The following is a 22179-nucleotide window of genomic DNA, read 5'->3' as shown; positions in this document are numbered from 1 at the left end:
GAAGTGAAATGCTGCTCCTGGACACTGGGGGGAGCTAATAATCCAGTCAGCTGGGGCAGAGACACTAGAGCTGGCCCACCTTTCTCACAGCTCCACCCCAGGACTACCTCAGACTGAAGGCGGTCAGCAGGCACAGGCAATCTTTGCTTCTCTTTGTGCCATTAACCCACTGTCCTGGCTAGAAGATCTCTTTTCCCATTTCCCAGCTCCAAGGCTGACACATGGGGTAGACCTTCCAATGTTCCTAAGAGAATGAACAGACAAGGCAGGTAGCATTCCTCCACCCACTCAGTGCTTCAACTCCCAGTGCTGTGGGATTTGTATGACCTAGGCCTGGGCTGTGTTCTGCTTACCATAGTGCTCAGCCTCTGGGCTCCCTAGCACCCATCAGGGCACAAGGCCTGGCCCAAGTAGACCAGCCTGGAACCACTCACATGCAGCTGTATTTATCAAGCTATAAGAGACCTGGACTCATGAAGTAGCTGAGTGCATACAAGTCTGGTGTTTACCTGAACAAAAAGAGTCCTTGAGATTCCTTCACCCTGGATCTGGCCTCCTTGCAGGACCTGTCATCTTCTGTCCAGCCAGAATAACTCTATCAGTTTCTTGGGCACCACATAAAAAAGCCCCATGTCTGTATCTCCAGATGTTTCTCTGGACAGACCCCTCCATGTGGCTCTCCTAAGTTTGGAAAAGGGAGTATGATCCCTGGAATAGGCTCTTCCGCAATGGCAGACCCTACCACTCAGGCACAGGGGAAGAAAGCATGGCCCCGTCTAGTACTTATGGCTAAGCAGCAATCCTTGGCTGTCCTTGGTTAGGGAAAGATAAGGAAGAGTCAGTCAGCTCTCCTTCAATCTGTAGGCCAATGGTAAGGTAGAAGACCAGCATGTCAGGGAGTGCCATGGGCATGTTAGAAACGGCTCCAAGGCTCTCAGAGCCCATGGCATGGGTCATCTCCAAACATACCTCAGACTTTCAAGGATGGTGGCCTCACACACTCACCACACAGTTCAGGAACCGTGAGGAGCTGACCCTATGCCCAACAATGTTCTTTCTTTTCTGTTAAACACCTACTTATTCTTTAAGACCTCAAGGTGTTTCCCTACCCCTGTAAGTCATCATACAAATTTTCAAAAATATAGCAAAGTATCAGGCATGGCACATACCTTTACAGCATTCAGGAGGCAAAGGCAGGCGGATCTCTCTGAGTTTGAGGCCAGCATGTTCTATATAGCAAGTTCCAGGACAGTTAGAGCTAATAGAGAGGCCCTATCTAAAAAACAAGTATACAGGCGCTGGAGAGGTGACTCAGCAGTGAAGAGCACTTGCTGTTCTTATAGAGGACCTGGGTTCAGTTCTCAGAACTCATGTGGCAGCTCACAATCATTTGGCATTCAAATAGTATATGCATGCAGGAAAAAACACTCACACAGATAAAATAAATCTATTTAAAAAATACATATATGTGTGTGTGTGTGTGTGCGCGTGCACATGTGTATAATTAAAGTACCGCCATGTATATTCTACAGTGTCTGCTTTGCCTTATAACTCTCATTATTTATCTCCCCACCTACTAGGGATGTTTTCAGACACTCTGGGAGACCCTCCTCTATAGTAAGCACACAGCATTCCAGACTCTACAGAGCTCAGTTTAGAGGCAGGATTCTATTATTTTCAAAGCCATTAGGAAAGTGCTAGAGGACTTCTGAAGAACAAGACCAAAGGCACAGACAGGGCTCACAGACACCAGCACCAGAAGCACTTCTCTGACCTCTCTAGGTGGTAGCAAAGAGGGGTCTCTCTTTTCAGAGTCTCACAGGCACCATTGTGGAAGATGCCTCCAGGGCTGTCATAAGCACTCTGCCTAGAGACAGGATCCCCTGGCCTCCCCAGCCTTCTGACTTGGGGTCTCTGCATATCTCCTGACTTCAACTTTCAAATCACTATCTCAAAAAAGGGTAAAAAAAAAAAAAGAGAGAGAGAGAGAGAGATGAAATCCCATATATGTAAAATGAATCCATTTCAAAGAATACACTAATAATCTAAAATTCATGTGTTATTAATCAGTGACACATCTGTCTAATTCTAAAGTACAATGTGCATTTATTTATGGCTCACAACTGCCTGTAACTTCAGCTCCAAGGCACTGGAACACCCACTCTTCTGAGACCAGGCACACACATAAGACACAGACAGACATGCAGGTAAAACACTTACACACATAAAATAAAATAAATAATCTTTAGGGAGGGTTGGGTTAGAAAGATGGTACTGCTCTTGCAGGGGACCTGAGTTCAGTTCCTAGCACACACAAAGGATAGTTCATAACCACATAATTCCCAACTCCAGGAGATATGATGTCCTCTCCTGGTCACTGTGGGCCCCTGAACTCACATGCACATACCCTCACACAGACACATAATTAAAAATAAAAAGTTAATCATTTTTAAAAAGAAAAAAAAAAGGAGAGATGGACCAGAACCTTGGGGCTCCCTGGAGTCATTCGCAGCCACCACAGCAGGCTCAGTCCCCCTCCATTCCAAACCATGCAGAGGAATGACTGATTCTCCTCTGGGCCAGGGGCCCTTAAGCCAGCAACCTTCGCAGCCCACCCCCCTTTCCACTCTGCAGACTCTGGGCCAGAAATTCCTTCAATGCCAAAGACTTCTGCTTTGGCATCTTCCTATCTCTGATTCTCAGCAACCAGTCACTTCTGCAAACGCCTGCCGTCAGTCAGAACACTGTATCAAAAATCCTCTTCGCTGCCTCGTTAACCCTGATGCCGTTATCTCCCTTCAAGAGACAGTTCATCCCTACCTCACAAAACAATCCTTTTATCCTCTAAACCCTTTTCAAGTCAAAGGAGCAGAGAATCCAGTCTTGAAGGTTGGTGCTGTTGCAGCAGTGAAGGAGAAGGGAGGGAGGGAAGGTGTGCTGATGAGAGAGGGCAGACATGAAGCTAGACATTTGGAATATGCTAGACTGTTCCAGAGAAAAATAATACCTTGGCCATTTTTTCCCCTTTTTTGAAAAGATATGCAAAAAGATGCAAAACGCAAGTTTAAGCTACTTAAACAAACAGCACAGAGGAGTTCTCTTTTCATTTGATAAAGACCTATAAAATAACTATCCCTGCATAAGTTATTATTAATTGAAGATAACTTCAAGGGCTCAATTAGATCCCAATAAAATGTACTTAGTTTCAGCTAAGGGCTCATACTTTAGAAAGGACAATGATAGTTTTGCAACGTTGTTCAACCATGTGTGGGATGAAATGGCACAGCATGCCAGTGGTGGCACCTACCTTTAGTACTAATACTTGGGGGGCAGAATCAGGCATGTCTGTGAGTTTGAGGCCAGCCTAATCTACATAGAGCATTCCAGGCCAGCCAGGGTCACATGCTAAGACCGTCCCAAAACAAAGAACAAAAAGAAGGTGCAAGATGACAATGGGGGACACATGACTCTTGGGATAGACTGCCTGTTTCTATACAAGTGGGGTGTCAACAACATGGACCTCAGATAGTCTGTAGGCTTTACAGCAATCCTTGGATACTTAAGGCTCTATCCATGTGGGAAAGGAATTTTCTCTGTGCTTTTGTCTAACACAGACCAAATTAAAGCTACAGGAAACAAATGAGTTCAATGTGCAGAAGGCTTTTCAGCAATGGTTACAGAAGCTATGATTTATAAAGGACATGCTCTGTGACAATCACTTTCACAGGGTAAGCAAGCACTCCAGGCATCGAGGAAGGCAAATCAGGCATAGGAAGGAGCTGTGCTTTACCTGGAGTCCCCCGGACGTGCGTGCAGTCATTTGTAAGTTGTGTGCTCTACCCTGCTGTTCTCAGAGGCTAATCTAGATGCCTGTTTGAAACAAACAGGGCTTTTAATGACAGCCAGAACAGCTTGTCACTAGATGTGAAGAAAAGTGATCCAAGACTCTGGAGAGGAAATCTGGGCATAGGTATTGAGTTGGACTGGCTGTCTGGAAGATGTTGCTCAACTCAGAAAATGGAGGATCTAACACCCACCCTGAGAGATGCTGAGAGTCCCCTTCCCAGCATCTTACCTCTTTGGGGCCTCCAACAAATCTAATGGCATTAAGTGTTACTGGTCTTGACCTTTCCTCAAAGACAGTCACTTTCTCAGGAATCCTCAGGCAAGCAGTTCACAGGTTTCCCTATTGCTCTCATGGTTGTGGGAGGAATGCCCGGAAGAGCTTGGCCATAAGCAGGAAAAAACCGGAATGCAGCCTTCCCATAAGTACAGTTAGCCACAGGTGCATCTGGAGCCAGACCTTCAAGTCCCTCTTCTCCCACTCTCTGCACCTTTGTCATCCTTACACTCATGTCAAGAGCAGCTTGTATCTGTTGGTGGGAACATCTGGGCTGGTGACAAATGTGCTTATTTCCAGGGCCCTGGCAGCATTCTGAGCGCTGGTCTACTTCTGCCCTGAGCATTCTGGCTGTCTTCCATCTTTCCCTACAAGTCTTGGGGACAGATTCTGACCCCTCCATGTTCCAAGAGGACAGTGGCATTTTCCCATATGGAAGGCTCACTATTCTGTGGGAGCCACTGGCTGCTGGCTGCTGATTGCTGGGGCAGAAGAAAGGGGACATAAGGTAGTGGCCTCCAGCCAGGAAAAGTGAGTCTGTTCACACAGCTACCCGTTCCTGCCTCTTCTACACTGGAATGACAGCCTCCCGCAGGCACCCAGACACGGTCTTTTTCTGTTTGATTTATATGACAGCAGTGGGGACCAGTAGGCTCTAAGTTGGAACAAAACAAAATGAAGGAAAATGTCATTGGAAGCAACCTATTTTTGAAAACTGAGCTGATGCCAGGAGACTAGGTTCTGTTATTCTTGGCTGATGGGCTTGTTTAAACAAACAAACAAAATACCCTACAACCACACACACACACACACACACACACACACACACACATGCATGCACGCACACAAAATCACACAATTTCTGCTGTCTGGGACCATCTTGGTATTGCTCAACCCACTGCCTACCGTCAGGAGATCAGTTCTGTCCAGAGCAACAGCCCCCACCCGGCAGAAGAACCTCCAACACTGGCACAGCACAGTACTACCACATCATCCTGGATTGGCCTCAGAACTCTTGTGCCCCATGGGATACCCAGCACAGCCCTCCTGCAGGCTAGGGGAGAGGCCATTGTGGTCTATCAGAGGGAGGCAGACCCATGGAGTATAATATTTAGCTACCACCTGATGACCAGGAACCTGGTTTGCTGCGGGTGTCAGGAAGAAGTCTGGGAACCAGAGTGAGGTGCTCAGTGCTCCACACTAGGCCAGGCCAAAGGAATTCATCTCAGCTTCAAGAGCAGCCTGATGTCCAGGTCTCTTAGAAGTGAGCAGTTTCCTTGCCTGTCTCCTGTACTTAGTTGGGAGGTCCCTAGAGCAGGCCCCATGTCTTCTATTGTCTATCACCCTCAGACTGACCTGGGTGTGGGACCAGGAGAAGGCCTCTACCCAGGCTTGTCCCATAGGCACGAAGGACTTGGAGTGGGTAGTGGGAACTCTAAGTAACAGAACTACTAGGCATCATATCACCAAAGTGCAGGACCATCAGGGCCTAGTTTCCCAGGTGGCCGTGTGTGCATATTTCTCCAGACAGAAATAGCAACGGTAGTAGCAGGTGTACCACGAGGCACTCAGGCCAGGCCATCAAGCCAGTACGACTCCTGATCTTTCATGCATTCATCTTCCTCTTGGAAGAGGAGCTGGTACTTGTAGTCCACAGGACCCTTTCTCTACCCTGAAGTGCAGTGGCACCGCCACTTTCTATACGGCAGCCATTGCAGGCTAATGCGGTAGAGCTCTGCCACGGGCTCTGAGCCTCACAGGCACTCAACTAACTAAAGGGTCAGACTGCAGCCTGGCTCGCTCCTGCCATTGTCAAAGGTGTGGCTCAGCCGGGGAGTGACTTGCCTAATATGCAGGCCCTGTGCTCCATCTCCAGCATCACCAACTACAGTGCCCAGAGTAGAGGCAGGGGGGTGGGGGAGTCGCTTCTTGGGAACCACAGTGTTCACACCCAGCCTGAGTGGTCTCAGCTGTGAGGCAGAGAACAGCAGTTCTGAATTTATCTTAGAATCTCCTATTTAGGTTGAGAGCCAACAGGCTTTCTCCATGCCATCGAGGCCCAAGGACTCTTATTCCAGGATGTTTATGACATGATAACAAGGGAGCAAAGCCACACACAAGACTGTATACACAGCATGACTCCAACTCAATGTAAAAATAAATGAATACAACAAAGAGTCTAACTGAAAATACATCAAAATGTAACTGGATTATTGCAGATGGCTAAAAGCTATGGAAATTTATTTTTTTGTTTTGATAGGCACTGGTACTTTATAGTCAGGAAAAAGTTATTAAAGTAAAAATTTAAAATACAGAGAGCAACACTGTCTCATCTCTCAGAAGTAAGGCAGAACATGAGCCAACACAGACTTAAACCGTCTCCACCACAGGGCCACCAGACTTGTCAACATGGTTGTGTGCCCAAGTATGGTCCTATCACAGTGCACAGTAGTGGCACTGCCAGGGCCCAGCCAGGTACTCAGCCCACGCTTCTAAGCTAAAGATATCTTTACCTGGAGCAGTTCCAGATCAGAAGAATCCTCCTGCCCAGGGACCATTTCTGTTAACATCTCAGACATGACTTTTGTATTTCCCCGAACAATGTCCAGCTCACTGCGCAGCCTAGCAATCTGTAGATCAAGGAAAAGACAGGAAGGCCAGTCAGTCAGAGGGTCAGAACCATCCAGTCCACGGCCTGAGACATCCCTGGGATCAACATCAACACGCACCACAGGAGTGGCCTTCTCATCTCCCTTGCTCCTCGTATCGAGGGCTGGCAGTATGGTGAGAGCTGCATGAGAGCCAGGTCACTAGTGCTCTGGTCACTAATAGTCTGTGGTTGGTACCTCCCTGTCCATGGCCACACATGAAGAACAATGTGCAGTGAATAACACCGGCGCAGAGGGGAGCTGAGTACTTTAACCTAACTAGGTTTCTATTTCTTCTCTTTGAAATCACTGTATGGTAGGTAGTGCAGGTGCTCCAAGGTCCCTTTAGGGTGGAGCCCCTATTCCACGTGACCCTCATGCTCACAGACTGTCTCTGTCAGCGTCACACCCGAAGGGAGGCTGGCCAGTGCTCACAGCATTCTTCTGATAAGGTGAGGAGGAGGAGCAGACTCTTAAAAGCTCCCCACCCTGCCCAGTCATCAGCATCCACAAAGCCTGACCCTTCTCTTCTGCAGTTGGCACATGCTGTATATTGACTCCCTTTGCCCAGTCCTGAGCTTTTAGTTATCTCCAGGGAGCTCTTATTCTTTCAAGACATTAGTGGAAGCCACAGGGACCTTTCTGTCCACAGTGAGGCTTGTAAAAGTTGTATAGAAATGCCATCATTTTCTGGCAGGAGACCAATGAACATTTGACAAAGTTACAAGCTGCCTTGAGATATGTTCAGAGCCCTAGAAGATGCAGTGAGGAAAGGATACTACAGCAGTACCAATGTCCAGAGATGGACCAGCCCTTTCCCAGCCTATCCCCTCAACCATGGGAAGGGGGTGGTAACTCCACACAGGCTGCTGTGAGACCTAACTTGTGCCTGGTACACCTGGTTCAATGCATGCAGCTGGCCACAGGCATGGCCTGTTCCTGTGGAGTCCCAGAGCTGGACAGAGTAGGTACTTTTCCTGCAGGAGGCCTATTCTAGACCCATACCTCCCTCTGATAGAAAGGCCTTCAACTTTACCTGGCTTGCCTGAATACACACATCCACTACCAGTCTCTCACAGCCTCTCCTGTGCTGCAGGACTCTCTCAGCAGACTCTTAGTTCTTCAGGGAAGGAACTGGAAAGAAACCCACCTTTACAGTCACCTGGGAGATGGTTTGGGCTCCAAAAGGCTCTTGCCAGCCTCTGCCTCACTTGGTTGAGGGGGAAGGGGTGGCCCCAGGGTCTCTTCAACATCTTTATTAAGGAGTTTCTACCACTGAAGCAGGCCAGGCTGGACAATGCCTACATGCTCTAGCTTCCATTTTCCTCTTGAGGCAGGAGCCACAGTTCTCAGGGTTCCTATACTTCTTACCACTCAGGACCTCCTCTTGGCTATTCAGCTGTCGAAGGGCCCTTCTTGACACCTATCACACTGCAGTAAGCCAATGCAAGGGCTTATCTGCCATCCAGCTTGATACTTTTTGCTTCCTCTCAGGGAAAATCTAGAGCTCTGCCCAGGGAAGAAGGGCCGAGAGCCAAGACTTTCTACCCACAGGTCCCCTTTACAAGGCTCTGGCCCTGGGGATGTAGAGGGGGGGGGGCATTCAGTGACCCAAGTCCCACTGAGAGCACTGACTCCACATTTCAGCAGTGGGATTAGAGCAGGCTCCAGGATTTGGTGGCCACATTGGACCATCTATCTTCTGTGGCCTACTGAATTTAGCTATTCTACTGAGGCCTTACATGGAACAGCAGAATGTGGCTCACACCCTGGCCTGTGGGACTTCTTGCTTGCAATCTGCTTGCACCACATGCTTTCCCTAGCACACTACTGTCACTATAAACAATTGCCTGAACCCCTGTTTTAACAAGGTTCTGCAGCAATGGCACTGAAATAAACAGGAACTACAAATACTGAGGAATATTTTCCCCTATTCTAAAATTTTAACTAATAGAAATTCTATGAATTCAACTAAAAATAGTCTCCATAATTTCTCTAAAAATAAGGTTTAGGAAATTTACACTTGCTTATCAGGAAGTGGCCCTCAGATGGGGCAATGTCTAGACGGAGTTAGGAAGAGGCACCTGGACAGCTTCCCTGCTCTAGCTGCTGCCTTCAGGGCACCTCATTAAGTATGAACTGTGAGGGCTGGCACATCTCATGGATCTGTGCTCACTTCCCCAAGTGCTGAATGCCTATTCTCAGCTCAGCTGTGCGCCTTTTCTCTGGACCTTGCTTTCTGTCACTCCTTCCTGCCCAGCCTACACATTAACCTGCCCTGCAGACGGGCCACTGAGTGTTCCCTGGTATGCCACACCTCTGTGCTGTCTATGTCGATGAAAAATCCCAGGCCTACTCCAGAGTCCTCAGTGGCATAGGTCCCAGCTGCCTTCTATGCCGTGCTCAATCCTGGCTCACAGGATGCTCAGCTTTGCTTCCTCTCACAGCAAGACCACGCACTACTGCAATGCCCGGGACTAGGCCCTTTCAGCTTTGTGTCCCCACACCTAGCACAGTACCTGGAAGTCCAGGGAGACGTCTGTTCCCTGGAAAGGTATGAAGGGGCAGTTGGCTGGCTTGGTTATGGCCTGAAAGCACACAAATACCTGTTCGGAATTGGCTGTGATGGGGCCAGTCACACTCAGGGCTGGAGCCTGAAGCGTAGAGTAGGAGGCTGGAGAAGGTGAGGGGTAGGTGCCGGCACTTGTCCGGGGCTGCGACTGGGACCTGGGCACAGTGGCAGCTGGATCCATTTCTGGGACACTCTGGCATGACAATAACAGCATTTGTTGGTTCACATGGGTGTCTAAGTGGCTTAGCCTGATACTGCCCCCAAACAGGTGGTACTTTCAGTTAGAATCCACAGACCCTCAGTATGTCTCTCCACCAGGACAGAAAGAGGCATCATTGTCTCTTTCTTTCCCTCCCTCCCTCTTCTTCCTGTTCACTCCCCAAAGAATATGCTGCAGGCAAACAATGCAACCCAAAAGGCCCCATAGAAAGCACTATGGGGGCATTCCAGTCACTGGTTGTCATTAAGGCTGTCTCTAGATCAGAGTCCTTACTAAGTTCTGCTAATCAAGAATCCTTATTTGATACCACAGACTATATTGTGTGGCCTTTACAAGAAGACTAATATAATTAGCAACCATGCAATTTACTGAATGTTCTTGTACAATAACGCTTCCTTCTGTGCCAATAACGGAAGAATAAAATGGGTTATATTTCTACTACAAAGCATAGTAATCAGTTAAGAGGGATCATAACAAGAATAATGCTTTGGAAAATGTGATTCTTCATGCCTTGTACGCACTTAGTATCTCAGATATCCTCACCAGCATTAGCACATGTGTTCACACAAATGTGTAAGGCACACTGCCATCCGTAAGGTCCCATGTGAGAGACAGGCAGATGGAGAGCAGTAAGGCCATGTGAGCTGTCGCTGGTACCTCTTCAGACTGGGCTATCCTGCCTCTGCCCCCTGGACTGGGCGCTGCTACATAGCCAGTACAGGAGCTAACTGACTGCCACTGCCAGTGTTCATCTAATCTGAGACACAGGGCCACTGTCAGCACTGAAAGAGGCTGGTTCTTCACGATGCTTTAACACAGGCCTCTTCTGGGTTTTGTGTCCCAAAGCTGACAGAATTCAAGAATGCCTGGACTGATGCTGAATATCCATAGATCAAAATACAGTTTAAATCCTTCTGACGGGGCTGAAATGTGGCTTAGTAATAGAATGTGTTCTTAGCATGCATGAGGTCCTGGCTCTATCTCCAACATCATATTAAAAGCAAATAAGTTATCTACCTGATATATAGACTATACTGTATACTGTGAGCTGCTCTTTGCCTCTGCTGAGTAAACATCAACCCTCCGTACACAGGAAATGAGGACAGATTCTCGCGCATGTTCTGCAGTCATCTGTAAAGCAGGTGCTAATGACCCTTACAGGATGGCTCAGCCAAAGCAGCCATTTCCATGAAAACCACTGAACTGAGCCTTCGATCATATCCCTCCACTGTTGGTGTGAAACTGGGAGAGATACTGCTGCCACTTAATCACCAGTCACCCAGCTGTCTCCATCTGCATCATCCTTGTTATGAAAAAGAAATGCCCTGGAGCTTTAAGAACACATGACAAGCTGAATAATGCAAAGGCATCAGCAAAAGGCTGGTACAATGCTTGGCTGTTCTGCAGGCAGCCTTTCTAGAAAACACTAGCTGGAAGCTTACCCGCTGGGGTGTGTGGATAGGAGACAGAGCGTCCAAGTCTGCCATGGGAAATTCAACTCCCTTCCTCTTCAGTTCTTCATATATGTGCACAACGCCAGTGAGGTCAGGACTGCTCCTAAAGGCATCTGCCCACGCCTGAGAGGAGAGAGGAAGGCCTGTCAAGAAGTGGAAGTGGACTTTCCATGGGGTGGCAAGGGGCCAAAAAGTCAGCCCAACCCTCTCTGGGGCTGGTGCTGCCCTACATGCCCACGCAAGGCACACTGGCAAATCCTATTCTGTGCCTCTCCTACAATCATTGCTGTGATACAGCTGTTGAAGCCCTGGCTTTCAGTGATGCTGTTGAATGTGAACAAACTCATAAAACTTAATTCAGCATGTCCCTTCTTAGAGAAGTGGGAGAGAAATAACACCTAAGTACCTTGCATACTCTGTGATGCAAGCATTTGTCTCGTCTCAAGGGAATCAATTCCCAGAGCTGTTGAACTGAGGGACGTGGAAGACTTAGTTTTCAATGCCTCACAGTTGGATGTGTGCATGCACACACACACACACACACACACACACACACACACACACACACACACACGTAGAAGCCATAGGCAAACTGAACAGATAGAAAAGGAGAAACTGATGCATGATGAGAAATCAAGGCTGAATCCAGTTTTCCTCAGCAGATCAGTCAGTGGCCCAGTCCTGTCACTAACAGGCGAGATGATTTCAGGCTAGGGGCACAAGAGTCCATGGGGAGCCAGGCCATGGCCAGTGGCTGGGGCTCACCCCACCTCCCAGGAGTCCTGTATCAACCTGATGCTTTTCTATTAAGTTGTGGAGCTGACAGTTCCAACACACATCTGCCCACACACAGAAATGGAATGGGAAGTACCACCAGCAGATTCTCTCGACTGGAAAAGGAACAACAGAATTGTGAATAGGTTGCCATTTCTGGTGACACATCAACTTCTTAATAATTACAAAATAAAATCTGTTTTCTGGAAGTTATTGAAGAATCAAATCCAGAAATTATCCAACAGGCTCTTCAGAAACAGGGTCCCCAGTGCCACCCCTTTACTACACGTCTGTACCCAATGGAGGAGATGCGACCTTTTAGAGTATGTCACCGTCACTGCATCTAATGGTCTACAGCCACAAGCTCCAACTAATCCTGAGGCAGCCACAGAAATTCTATCTCTAACCACCAGAGCCACTAGAAGTTAAAAGGCCATTTTCCTTAAAGCTTCCTTAATCATATACAACGCATCTCATGCACTACAAACAACACCGTCAGCCTGGCTGTCTCTCCTTGATGCAGTTATTTAACATGCACACTCGGGGATTTTACATCACCCTGGCACCAGGACAGCCTACCTCTGCCAATCCTTTCTTCCATATCTGAAGGTACCTACAGAAGCTGTCAGCAAGATCCAGCTGGAGACCCAAGCAGCCTCATCGCCTTGGTCTGTCCTATTCCGCCAGCATCATGAAGTCTATTTCCACCAACTGCTCTTGCTCCACCCTACTCAAAATCCAACTGAGTCTTGTGATTCTAGACTTTCAGTTTAGGGATCAAACTTGAGAGTCTGGGGGCTAGTGGGACAGCACTTGCCTAGTATGCATCAGCCCCAGGTTCTATGCCCAGCTTGATAATAAGAAATAATAAAAATAAATAACTTGGGTGCTGGAGAGATGGCTCAGTGGTTAAGGGCATTGCCTGCTTTTCCAAAGGTCCTGAGTTTAATTCCCAGCAACCACATGGTTATCTGTAATGAGGTCTGGTGCCTTCTTCTGGCCTGCAGACATACACACAGACAGAATATTGTATACATAATAAGTAAATAAATAAATATTTTTAAAAACTTGGGCAGGGGGTGGGGGTGGTGTATACCTTTAATCCCAGCATTTGGAGGCAGAAACAGGTAGATCTGTGAGTTCAAGACCAAGCTGGTCTAGAGAGCAAATTCCAGGATGCCCAAGAATACACAGAAAAACCCTTTCTTGAAAAATCAAAATAAATAAATAAAAACAGAAATAAATACATAACTAAACTTAAGGGGTCTAAAAACTATCCTCACTGTCTACTGGGAGGGCTTGGTAACTTTTCTTGGTGCCACTTTCTGCCTCTGTTCTCATGGAGAAACAAATGGTTCTGGGGACCTCCTTACTGTTCCCTTGCTCCAACCCATATCCAAGTTTGAGAGGATGAGAAAAAGATCACAAAAACCATGCTGTTCTCTCTAGGTAGACACTCCTCAGGACTCCTCCCAGATTCAGACACACTCAGGAGCTGTGGCTGCTCTCGGGGACAGAGTCACATCCCAATGTGGGACTATCAGGTTCTCCTCCTGCCAAGAGCTCAGCCCTGGACATAACAAGGAGGGTCCTTCTCTTTGTGTAAGAAGACTGTCCTCTGTGAACGTATGCCTGATAGGAGTACCAGGGGACAGGAACAGCTCACATTCTGGAAGGAGCAGTTGCTATGCTGAGTGGTGTGCAGAGAGATGGGAAGGTTTCCTGACCCCTTCTGTCACTCCCCAGGTCCAGTCATACCCTGACCAGGGTGACCTGGGCTTCTAGGAGGTCCTGCTTTGTCGTGTCAAACTCTCCTGGGTAGCTAGGAGAGCAGAGTTGGCATTAATTTGCAGACAAGAAGCCTTTGTTAATAATAACCCTCTTCCCACCTGCCACAATGCCAGCTCCTGTCTAGGACCCCTGGGCAGCCTGGGCCAGGCTGCTGAAAACAAAGCATCCGCTCACAACAGTCACCTCCCTTGAGTAAGAGTCTGATGCCAACAGAGGGACCAACAGGGAGAAGGGACACATTTTAAAGGAACTGGTATATGTGAGGACATGCAGATGGGAGAAATTATAGCTGTGACATGTTCCAGAACCTTCTGGGGACACGCCTGAATAACTGCTCTCATCCCCCTGACCAGGTCAGACATCTTTTAAGGCACACACAGGTCTCTTGCCCTTGTACAGACAAGGCCGTCAGTCAATAGCTGTCAGGCTAAACTTAATTGAGTTCTCACAGCCACTAACCGTCGTTATTTTCCTACTTCAGAGAACAGAGGGAAGAGGGCCACGGAGGCTGTCAGAAGACTAACATGCCCATGATAAAGTAGGGCCCCTGCTGCAGGCAGAACCGAAAAACCCTCCTTGGGGAGCTGAGGCTAGTTTTGGGAGGTCTTGGTTACTCTGAACCCCTAAGCTGAGGCCCATGATCAATAGAGGAGAGGGTAGAAGCAGGATGATTCCCATGTGACCGCCTTATCAGGAAGAAGGCTCCTGGGAGATGTAGTTCCGGCATTCTCTCAGGGTCTCTGTCCCCAGTGCTGGTTAGTCAATGGCATAGTGGCCACTCCACTAGAAGCCAAGCTCTCTATGTAATTCCCTTTCCCTGTCTGTGGCTTCAGAATTTGAAGGCTGAAAGACCCAAAGGTGGGACCCATGGGAAGACAAAGGTCAATTTGTGCTTTAACTTTGTGTGTCTAACTATAGACATAACATGACTACATTCTGTCCAAGGTTTTGAGTAGCAACTTTCATAGCAAGACATATAAACACTGATTTGAACCATGGGTCCTGGGATACCCCTGGGCAAAAGGAGGCTCTGTCCTCTTCTGTTCATGCCTCTAAGCACACGCTTTCTGTTCCCACCACACCTGGTTTTTCTGTTTACTTTTTAAAAGTTGTTCCTAGTATCGACAAGGGATTGGTTCCAGGATCCATCAGGATATCAAAGTCTGTGGATATGCTGGTCCCTGTATGAGCTAGCTCAGTGTCTGTACACAGCATATGCATATACTCTTGCATGTTTTAAGTAATCTCTAGACATTTAATTTAGGGGTTTATTCATACTGCCAATAAAATACCAGTGTTATAGGAACAGCTTAAGGAGCGACAGCACAGGAAGATCTGTGCATGCTTGGTAAAGAAGCTCTCTTTTCTCCCATATAGTTTCTGACCCATGAACACTGCGGGTCATCTATATTGTCAACATGCAAATACGATGATTAAAGATGGCGTGGTAAAGCACCTCCCCAAGCTCAGCAGACAGGTTGCAATGACAGAAAGTGGCATGTTGGTGAGGCTGTGAAACAGCTAGAAGTGTTGGCACCTCCTGACCCAGCACCTTCTCTCATGGCATTGAAGTGAAACTGCCAGTGTCACACACTCAATACATACCTAGTAAAAACAAATGCATATGCTTCCCAAAGATATACACTGGAGGCCTATGGCAGCAACTCCAAACATAAATGCACCCATGCACCTTAGGAAGGTTAACAAACTACCTCACTCACACCATTGGACCTTAGGCTAGTGTACATTGCTGCCGCTTGGCCAGTAGAAACAGGGCTGGGGAGACAGGTGGACCCCAGAGCTACATGTCCAAAAACAGGAAGGCAGAAACCAAGCTCTCATTTTATAGGTGGGGTAGATGCCCAGAAGTTACTGCACCAGCCCAAGGTTAGAAACAGTGTAGTAGGACCTGGGGGAACTAGAGTTAGGGAAGTAGTGAGCTGATGGGAAAGCTATGAGGTCAGGGCAGGCATGAAGAAACAGGCATCTCTAGTCAGAGAACTGTGGGACCCAGCTAGTGAAGAGGGTTCTGTCTGCCCTCAGCAGATCATACCAAGCTAGCTGTGTTTACCCTGGAGCCTGGCCAGGCCTCAGGGTGAGCAAGCTCTCTCACTGAAGATGTCTCCTTCCAGTTCTGTAGACAGTGTAGACCTTGTAGAGACCAGACCCCAAATAAAGAGTTTTAGCTGCAGTGTCCCACCTTTGTAAGAAAAGCTACCATTCATTTCCCTGGAAGTCTCTAGTCCCAGGAGAGGTTGTGGGAGTCGATGTTGGAATTGCAGGTCTGGGGGTGCAGAATGGTGCACAGGGAGGGGATGTAGACTACAGGTCTAGGGGGTACAGAATGGAGAACAGGGAGGGGATGTAGACTACAGGTCTGGGGGTGGGGTGCAGAATGGTGCACAGGGAGGGGGTGTAGATTGCAGGTCTGGAGGTGGGGTGCAGAATCAAGGAAGCATGAAAGAGGACTCTGTTACCCAGATTCTTGCCTATTCTCTCAGCCCAGTGAGCTACATTTATCCACTAATCTAAAAAAATATTATTCAATACTGACAATCATCTGGTCTAGATCTTCGGGACACAGCATTCCAGGGCTCTTCAACTGAGTTGAAGAGAAAAGACAGCACAGCTGCACTTAAGGTCACAAGGGGATGTGAATAAGACAGCCAACACGTGTGTTTCAGGATGGGTGCTAGGAGTCTCTGGGGGCACATCTGAACAGCTAGGAGGAGTAACTGCTCTAGGAGCTGGGGAAACTCTCTAGACAGAGCAACAAGCTCCACTCCAGTCACATATACAATGACCCTACAGCTCCCGGGCCATTCCCTGCCTACTCTGCTTGTCTGCCAGACCTTCAAGCCAGGCTATGAGCCACTGCCGCTGCTGGAGTCATATCCTGTTCTGACTTGGTCTCCCTCTCTTCTTGGCTCTTGCAGACATGCATTAGTCATCCAAACTGGATGCACTTATGAATCCAGATGTCATGCCAGTGGGGTGCTTTGTTCTGTGTACGACCCAGAACAGAAACTTTCAATGGCTCCCCCATTACCTCTAAGGATCAAATCCAAGGCCCTCAGCACACACAACCCACAAGCCTTATCCATCTTTTGGCCTCATTTCCTGCTTATCCGTTTCCCTTAAGCACAGCCCTGGATATTCTAAACTACACCCTGTTCTCCAAACACACAATATTCAAAATATGCTCACATATTAATTCCCCAATTCTTGCATCTTAACCTGGTGACTCCTTTCAAACAAACAGCACGACAGAGAAGGTGCTGTGTGACTTCTAAGTGTTGAGAAACACAAGTCTCTTGTCATATCATCAAGGAACCGAAGCTTCCTCCCACCAGCTATGTTAGGGCACCATCTTGGAAATGGAACTCAGTCCAGTAGTGCCTTCAAAGGGTACATTTATAATTTCCCAATCAGACTGCACCTGAGTGCCTGCTCTACAGAAACCAGGGGAAAGGTACCATTCTTGTTGTAAGATGTTAGACTTTGGCTGATTTGTATGAAGTCTATAATATCAAATATTTGGGTATATCTCAAGTATGGATAACTATAATGATATTTTTGTTTAAAATCTAACAAATAAGGCTTGCCTGAAGATCAGAGTGCAGAGCTTAGCCACTAGTTAGCCATAGAGACCAGGCAGTAGTGGCTCACACCCTTAATCCCAGCACTTGGGAGGTGGAGACAGGCTGGGCAGGAGGAGACAAGAGCTCAGATGTAGTCTGACGATTTGTAGAGGCAGAATCGCCGCTTTGGTCTTAGCATTGGTAGAGGCAGGAACTCTAGTGGCTGGCTGCTCTGCTTCTCTGATCTCTCAGCATTAATCCCCATATCTGACTCCAGGATTTTATTATTAAGAGCAATTAGAATTCGTGCTACAGATAACTGTTGTCTAATGCTTCCGGGACTTGGCGCAGATATCTCCTTCCTGAGATGCTTTCTTCGCTCTGGCCTTTCCAGCAAACTCCTCCCCGCTTTTCAGGGTCCAGCAAAAATGTCACTTCTTCATTGAAACATCCCTTAACGTCATTTCTACTCGAGCTGGTTCATGCTCTGTGACCTGACTAACATGTACATGACTCTAACATGACCCTACCTACTCTACTTATCTCCACTATACCCCATGACCCCAGAGGCTTGTTGAAGCCCTCTCTGTGCCCACTTGTCTGGGCAACAGAAGGCTGAGTACTTAGAAACTTCCTGGAGAATCTGTCAAATATCAAGAGAGCATTGCTCAGGATTTCCAGTAAGATGATGATAAGGAAAGAAAGTATTTTGTAACAAATATTTAAACCTCCAATCTGTGTCTTTCCCTCCAAAATAGTGGGAACACATGAACATGATCACAGTTCCCATCTTACACACAACAAAACGGGTGAGGGAAGCCAGCTCACCTGAATTAGAGCAAGCACTTTGTCCTGGACGATAGTGGGAGGGTTATTCTTGGGAGAGATAATTTTGACCAGAACGCTGTCGATGAAGTCTCGGTTGGCTACGAGGAGGTGAAAGCGGTGGCCACAGTTCTTCACACAAGTCTCCAGCACCTGAAGTTGTGGGGGTTGGGGGAGGTCACCACACTGGGAAAGCGGAAGGGTAGCTGAGTTCCCCCCGTCAGTCATGCTCCCAGATCAGCTTCCTGTTACATCCCTCTAAGCCAACCCTCACACATCTCTGCACTAATTCAGTCGGATCCCCGCTCCTTGAGAACGACAGTTGATGACTAAAAGCTCCAGACCCTGCACAGTACTCAGGCAATTAGTCGGTAACTGAAACATGGGTTTTGCATGAGAAAGATATTGGTCTTCTAATGGTATCAAAATGACTGAGAGGTTCCTGAAAATTAACATTTTAATTATTTTCTCTAGGCCTGGGTGTGAAATCTTAGCCAACGAGATATAGGTTCTGTCATAAGGGGAAGTTGATGGGAGAGCTCGAATTGCCTGGTATACGTGAGGAAACAAACACACATCCCTAACAAACTCCTGTTCTGCAAATAAATCAGCAATGACAATGGACTGCAACCCTTGACAATGTGGGCCTCGGCTGCCATCCTTCTTCAGGTAGAACCCTGTTCACTCCTCTCATATCTGGGGAGGTCAGCTGCTTTGAAAGGCTGACAGGTTCTGATCAGGTGGCAGTGGGAGTTAGACTTAGCTTTGCTACTTCCTCCCTGATGGTCCAGGACAAGTTTTACTCAGTCTCTGAGTCCTCAGCAGGAAAGTGGAAGCAATGAGCTCTTCCTTGCAGGGAAGATTAAGGAGGACATACGCCAGCCAATCACTTTGGCATCCTGCACAGGGTAAGTAACCTGCTGCATCTATAGCTTCTTGCATGTCCCCAGGAGAGTACTGGGAGTACTGGGAGAGCCTCTCCAACATCAAACACAAGTCTCTTACTTGGTCCCTCCCGAAAACAGCCCACAGGATCACCTGACCCTTCCCAAGGTACCTCCTCCAGAGTACACTAACGAATGCCTCCTATAGGGATAGTGGCAGCAACTGGGGATACTTCTAACCACCTCATTGTTCCCATGTGACCATGAATTAGCTCCCTAAGTGGTTCCTACCATAGGCTTTTGCCTTGAAAATGTGCAGACAAAAAGGTTCACAATTAACAACATAGACTTGGTGCCAGCTACATACCAAGTACAGTGAGATCCCTGCATACTCTATGTAATTTCGTTCTACTCTTAAAACTACGATGGTCCTTTCAAGTACACCTTGCTGCCTTATTTTTCAAAGCTAAGAGGCTTAGGAAGGAAGAAGTGGCCCAGAGGCAGGATGGGAACTCTTTTCCTTCTTTTGCAGTGCAAGAGATTGAACCCATGGTCTTGTGCATCTAGACAAGCACTCTACCACCAAGTTACAGGAACTCCGATTCACCTTCTTAGGAGCCCTGATCTCCTGACCCACCTGAGGACACCAAGTCACTCCTCCTTTGAGCTCTCTTCCAAGCAGTCACATCAGCTGTGATGCCCTCAGGCACAAGAACTGTGTTCTGAATTATTTGTCCTTCTCTTGTTCCTTGAGCTAACTCTGGAAGAAGGCATCAAGCCATTTTGAGATGTCAGAGTCGAAGCTCTTCAGTACTGTGGAACTTCACCTAGGAGACCTAGCAGCTCTGCCACCTCCAAGTTACCCTTTCTTTTTCTTGCTGTACTTCTGCAGGCTCCATGTTCTACTTGCTGCACCCAGGAACTGTTCTAAACTCATAGTCTTTGGGGCTTCTGCACACTCCTATTTATTTTTATCTCATGTGTGTGGGTGTTTTGCCTGCATGCATGTCTGTGCACCAAGTGTGTGCAGTGCTCGTGGGGGCTAGAAGAAGACACTGGATTCTCTGAAGTTGGAGTTACAGATGGTTGTGAGCCACTGTGAGGATGCTGGGGACCAAATTCAGGTCCTCCCTAAGAGCAGTCAGTACTCTTAACTGCTGAGCCGTCTCTCCAGCCCCACAACCACAAATTGTTTTCAGCTAAAGGGAATTTCCCTTTCTTAATTTCTGATTGTGTCTGATTCTGGGTGACCACGAGGTGAAAGTTCTCATTCTCAGGGACCCAGGGGACTAGTAAGAGGAACTAAAGGGGTTCTTTCTGTCCCCAGGCATGTTGCAGGGGACCTTCTTCTCTAGGATTCTCCACTCACTCTCTGGACTCTGGCAATGGCTGCTGGGCTGCTGAGCCCTTCTTTCCCGAGGGACAGGTGAGGACCAGCACAGTCGGCCTGCTGGGCTGCTGAGCCCTTCTTTCCCGAGGGACAGGTGAGGACCAGCACAGTCGGCCTGCTGGGCTGCTGAGCCCCTCTTTCCCGAGGGGCAGGTGAGGACCAGCAGAGTCGGCCTGCTGGGCTGCTGAACCAGCAGAGTGGGAGGCTCAGGAAGCTGGCCCGGGTGAAAGTAACTAGAAACAGAGGAGCAGGCCAAAGTCAACCCTGGGCTCTGGTTCTGTTTCCAGGGAGACCATGGACAGAACACTCATCTCTCCTTCAGTTCTCCCATACAGCAGACCTTAAGGTCAGGGTATCCTGTCCCAGCCTCCAAAAATGCCCAAAGCTTCTATATATAGGAGGCACAGGAATTCCTCTCTGTCAAGGCCACTTCAGGCTACCCTTCCAAAAAGGCTCTTGGCAAACGTGACTTTGTGGGTTTTGGGGAATGAAACACAGTGGCAACTATCTGAGATACAGCCAAAACCCATGGAATAAGCAAAGGGGGCCTCCCAGCAATGAGAAGCAGATGTTAGGAACACACATGTGAAGGCTCAAGCAGAGAGGGCCTTGGGATCTCTAACTCCACTAGATAAATACTAGCAGCTAGGCAGGGACAGATGTGCAGCTGCGAAAGGGCCACAAGGAAGGAACAGGGCTGACAGCAACTAACAAGTGAAGCCATCATGGCAAACATAAAACCATGCCAGTGTGCCAGGCAGGGACCTAGGAACAAGGACAACAGCTCTGCATGTCCACAGGCCTTCCAAGGGGCTTGCAGAAAAGACCCGGCCATCAGGAAGACCAAATGATGGCTGCCAAGCAATGTAGAAAGAGGCAAGGAAATGTAATCACTCTAAAAAGCTTCCCACCAGCCAGGCGGAGGTCGTGCACTTAGGGGCAGTGACAGGCGAATAGCTGTGAGTTTGAGGCCAGCCTGGTCTACAAAGTGAGTTCTGGGACAATCTGAGCTGTCTTGAAACCTGAGAAACTCTGTCTTGAAAAACAACAAAAAAAAAAAAAAGAAAGAAAGGAAGGAAGAGAGGGAGGGAGGGAAGAAAGAGAAAGAAAGAAAGAAAGAAAGAAAGAAAGAAAGAAAGAAAGAAAGAGAGAAAGAGAGAAAGAAAGAAAGAAGCTTCTCATGGTTACCATGAAACTGGCATGAAGAGGGACAAATCCCAGAGCTGGCTCCCCAGTGACACATTCTTGGCTCCATCAATGTTGAGGTTTAAAATAAAAGCTTTCACCTATTTCTGAACTGACATTTTCTTCTTTGCTATGTAAACCCCTAAGCCCCAGCCCTGGCGGAGAAAGTGTTCCCATTAAGTGTTGGACTTTATTTGGGGGCAGACGAAAATCACAACAGCTCTTCTGCTCCACAACAAAACATGTTATTTGGGGTAAATAACCCACTTTCCCCACCTACAGGAGCTGACATGGTGACTTGTTACAGTTTCTAATCAAAAGTCACTGTGGCCCAGATTTTAAGGCATCTGAGAAACTGTGAGCTTTCAAGACAGAAATAGCACCTGAAATACCCTTTTTAGTCCTCTGTATCTTAAGGAGGAGCACAGTTCTTATCTATTTGCCCTGAAAGGAGTCACTTGGCTGACTTTTTCAAGACCCTTTGTATTATTCTCATTTTTATCCCAAACAAAAGACCATTCTAGGATGGCACGCCACAGCTGTGAAGGTAAAACTCAAAGGCCTCTCAGAGGCCAGTCTCCTCCACTGTGAGAGTAAAGAACCCACTTTAGAAGGGGGCTGCAAGCATCTCATCAACGTTCTAAAAGCTCCATCCTGGGCAGGTGGTGGGCAGATAAGAGTGAACATCTGTATAAAGGGGAAACACTCCCAGAATCTCAAACAGGCTGACAGCAG

The 22179-nt window shown here is 47.7% G+C and overlaps 1 protein-coding gene across 8 annotated transcripts in view; it reads right to left on the bottom strand.

Moving 5' to 3' along the window:
- Positions 1 to 22179, bottom strand: part of Tom1l2 (target of myb1 like 2 membrane trafficking protein) — a 121314-nt gene that overhangs the window by 23129 nt on the left and 76006 nt on the right. For 5 of the 8 annotated variants that reach the window (XM_075992326.1, XM_075992330.1, XM_075992327.1 and 2 more), the window contains exons 4-7: positions 17989 to 18138; positions 11003 to 11137; positions 9375 to 9533; positions 6634 to 6750 (exon numbers count right to left, since the gene is read on the bottom strand). In XM_075992326.1, coding sequence (XP_075848441.1) covers positions 6634 to 6750; positions 9375 to 9533; positions 11003 to 11137; positions 17989 to 18138 — 561 coding nt within the window. The remainder of the gene's footprint in view (positions 1 to 6633; positions 6751 to 9374; positions 9534 to 11002; positions 11138 to 17988; positions 18139 to 22179) is intronic. The other 3 variants (XM_075992329.1, XM_075992331.1, XM_075992332.1) reach the window with 1 other exon arrangement.

Source organism: Microtus pennsylvanicus, chromosome 11, assembly GCF_037038515.1.
Source record: "Microtus pennsylvanicus isolate mMicPen1 chromosome 11, mMicPen1.hap1, whole genome shotgun sequence".
In the NCBI taxonomy this organism is placed as follows: Eukaryota; Metazoa; Chordata; class Mammalia; order Rodentia; family Cricetidae; genus Microtus; species Microtus pennsylvanicus.
The sequence above is the reverse complement of the archived record's forward strand: the minus strand, read 5'-3'. Positions and strand labels throughout refer to the sequence as shown.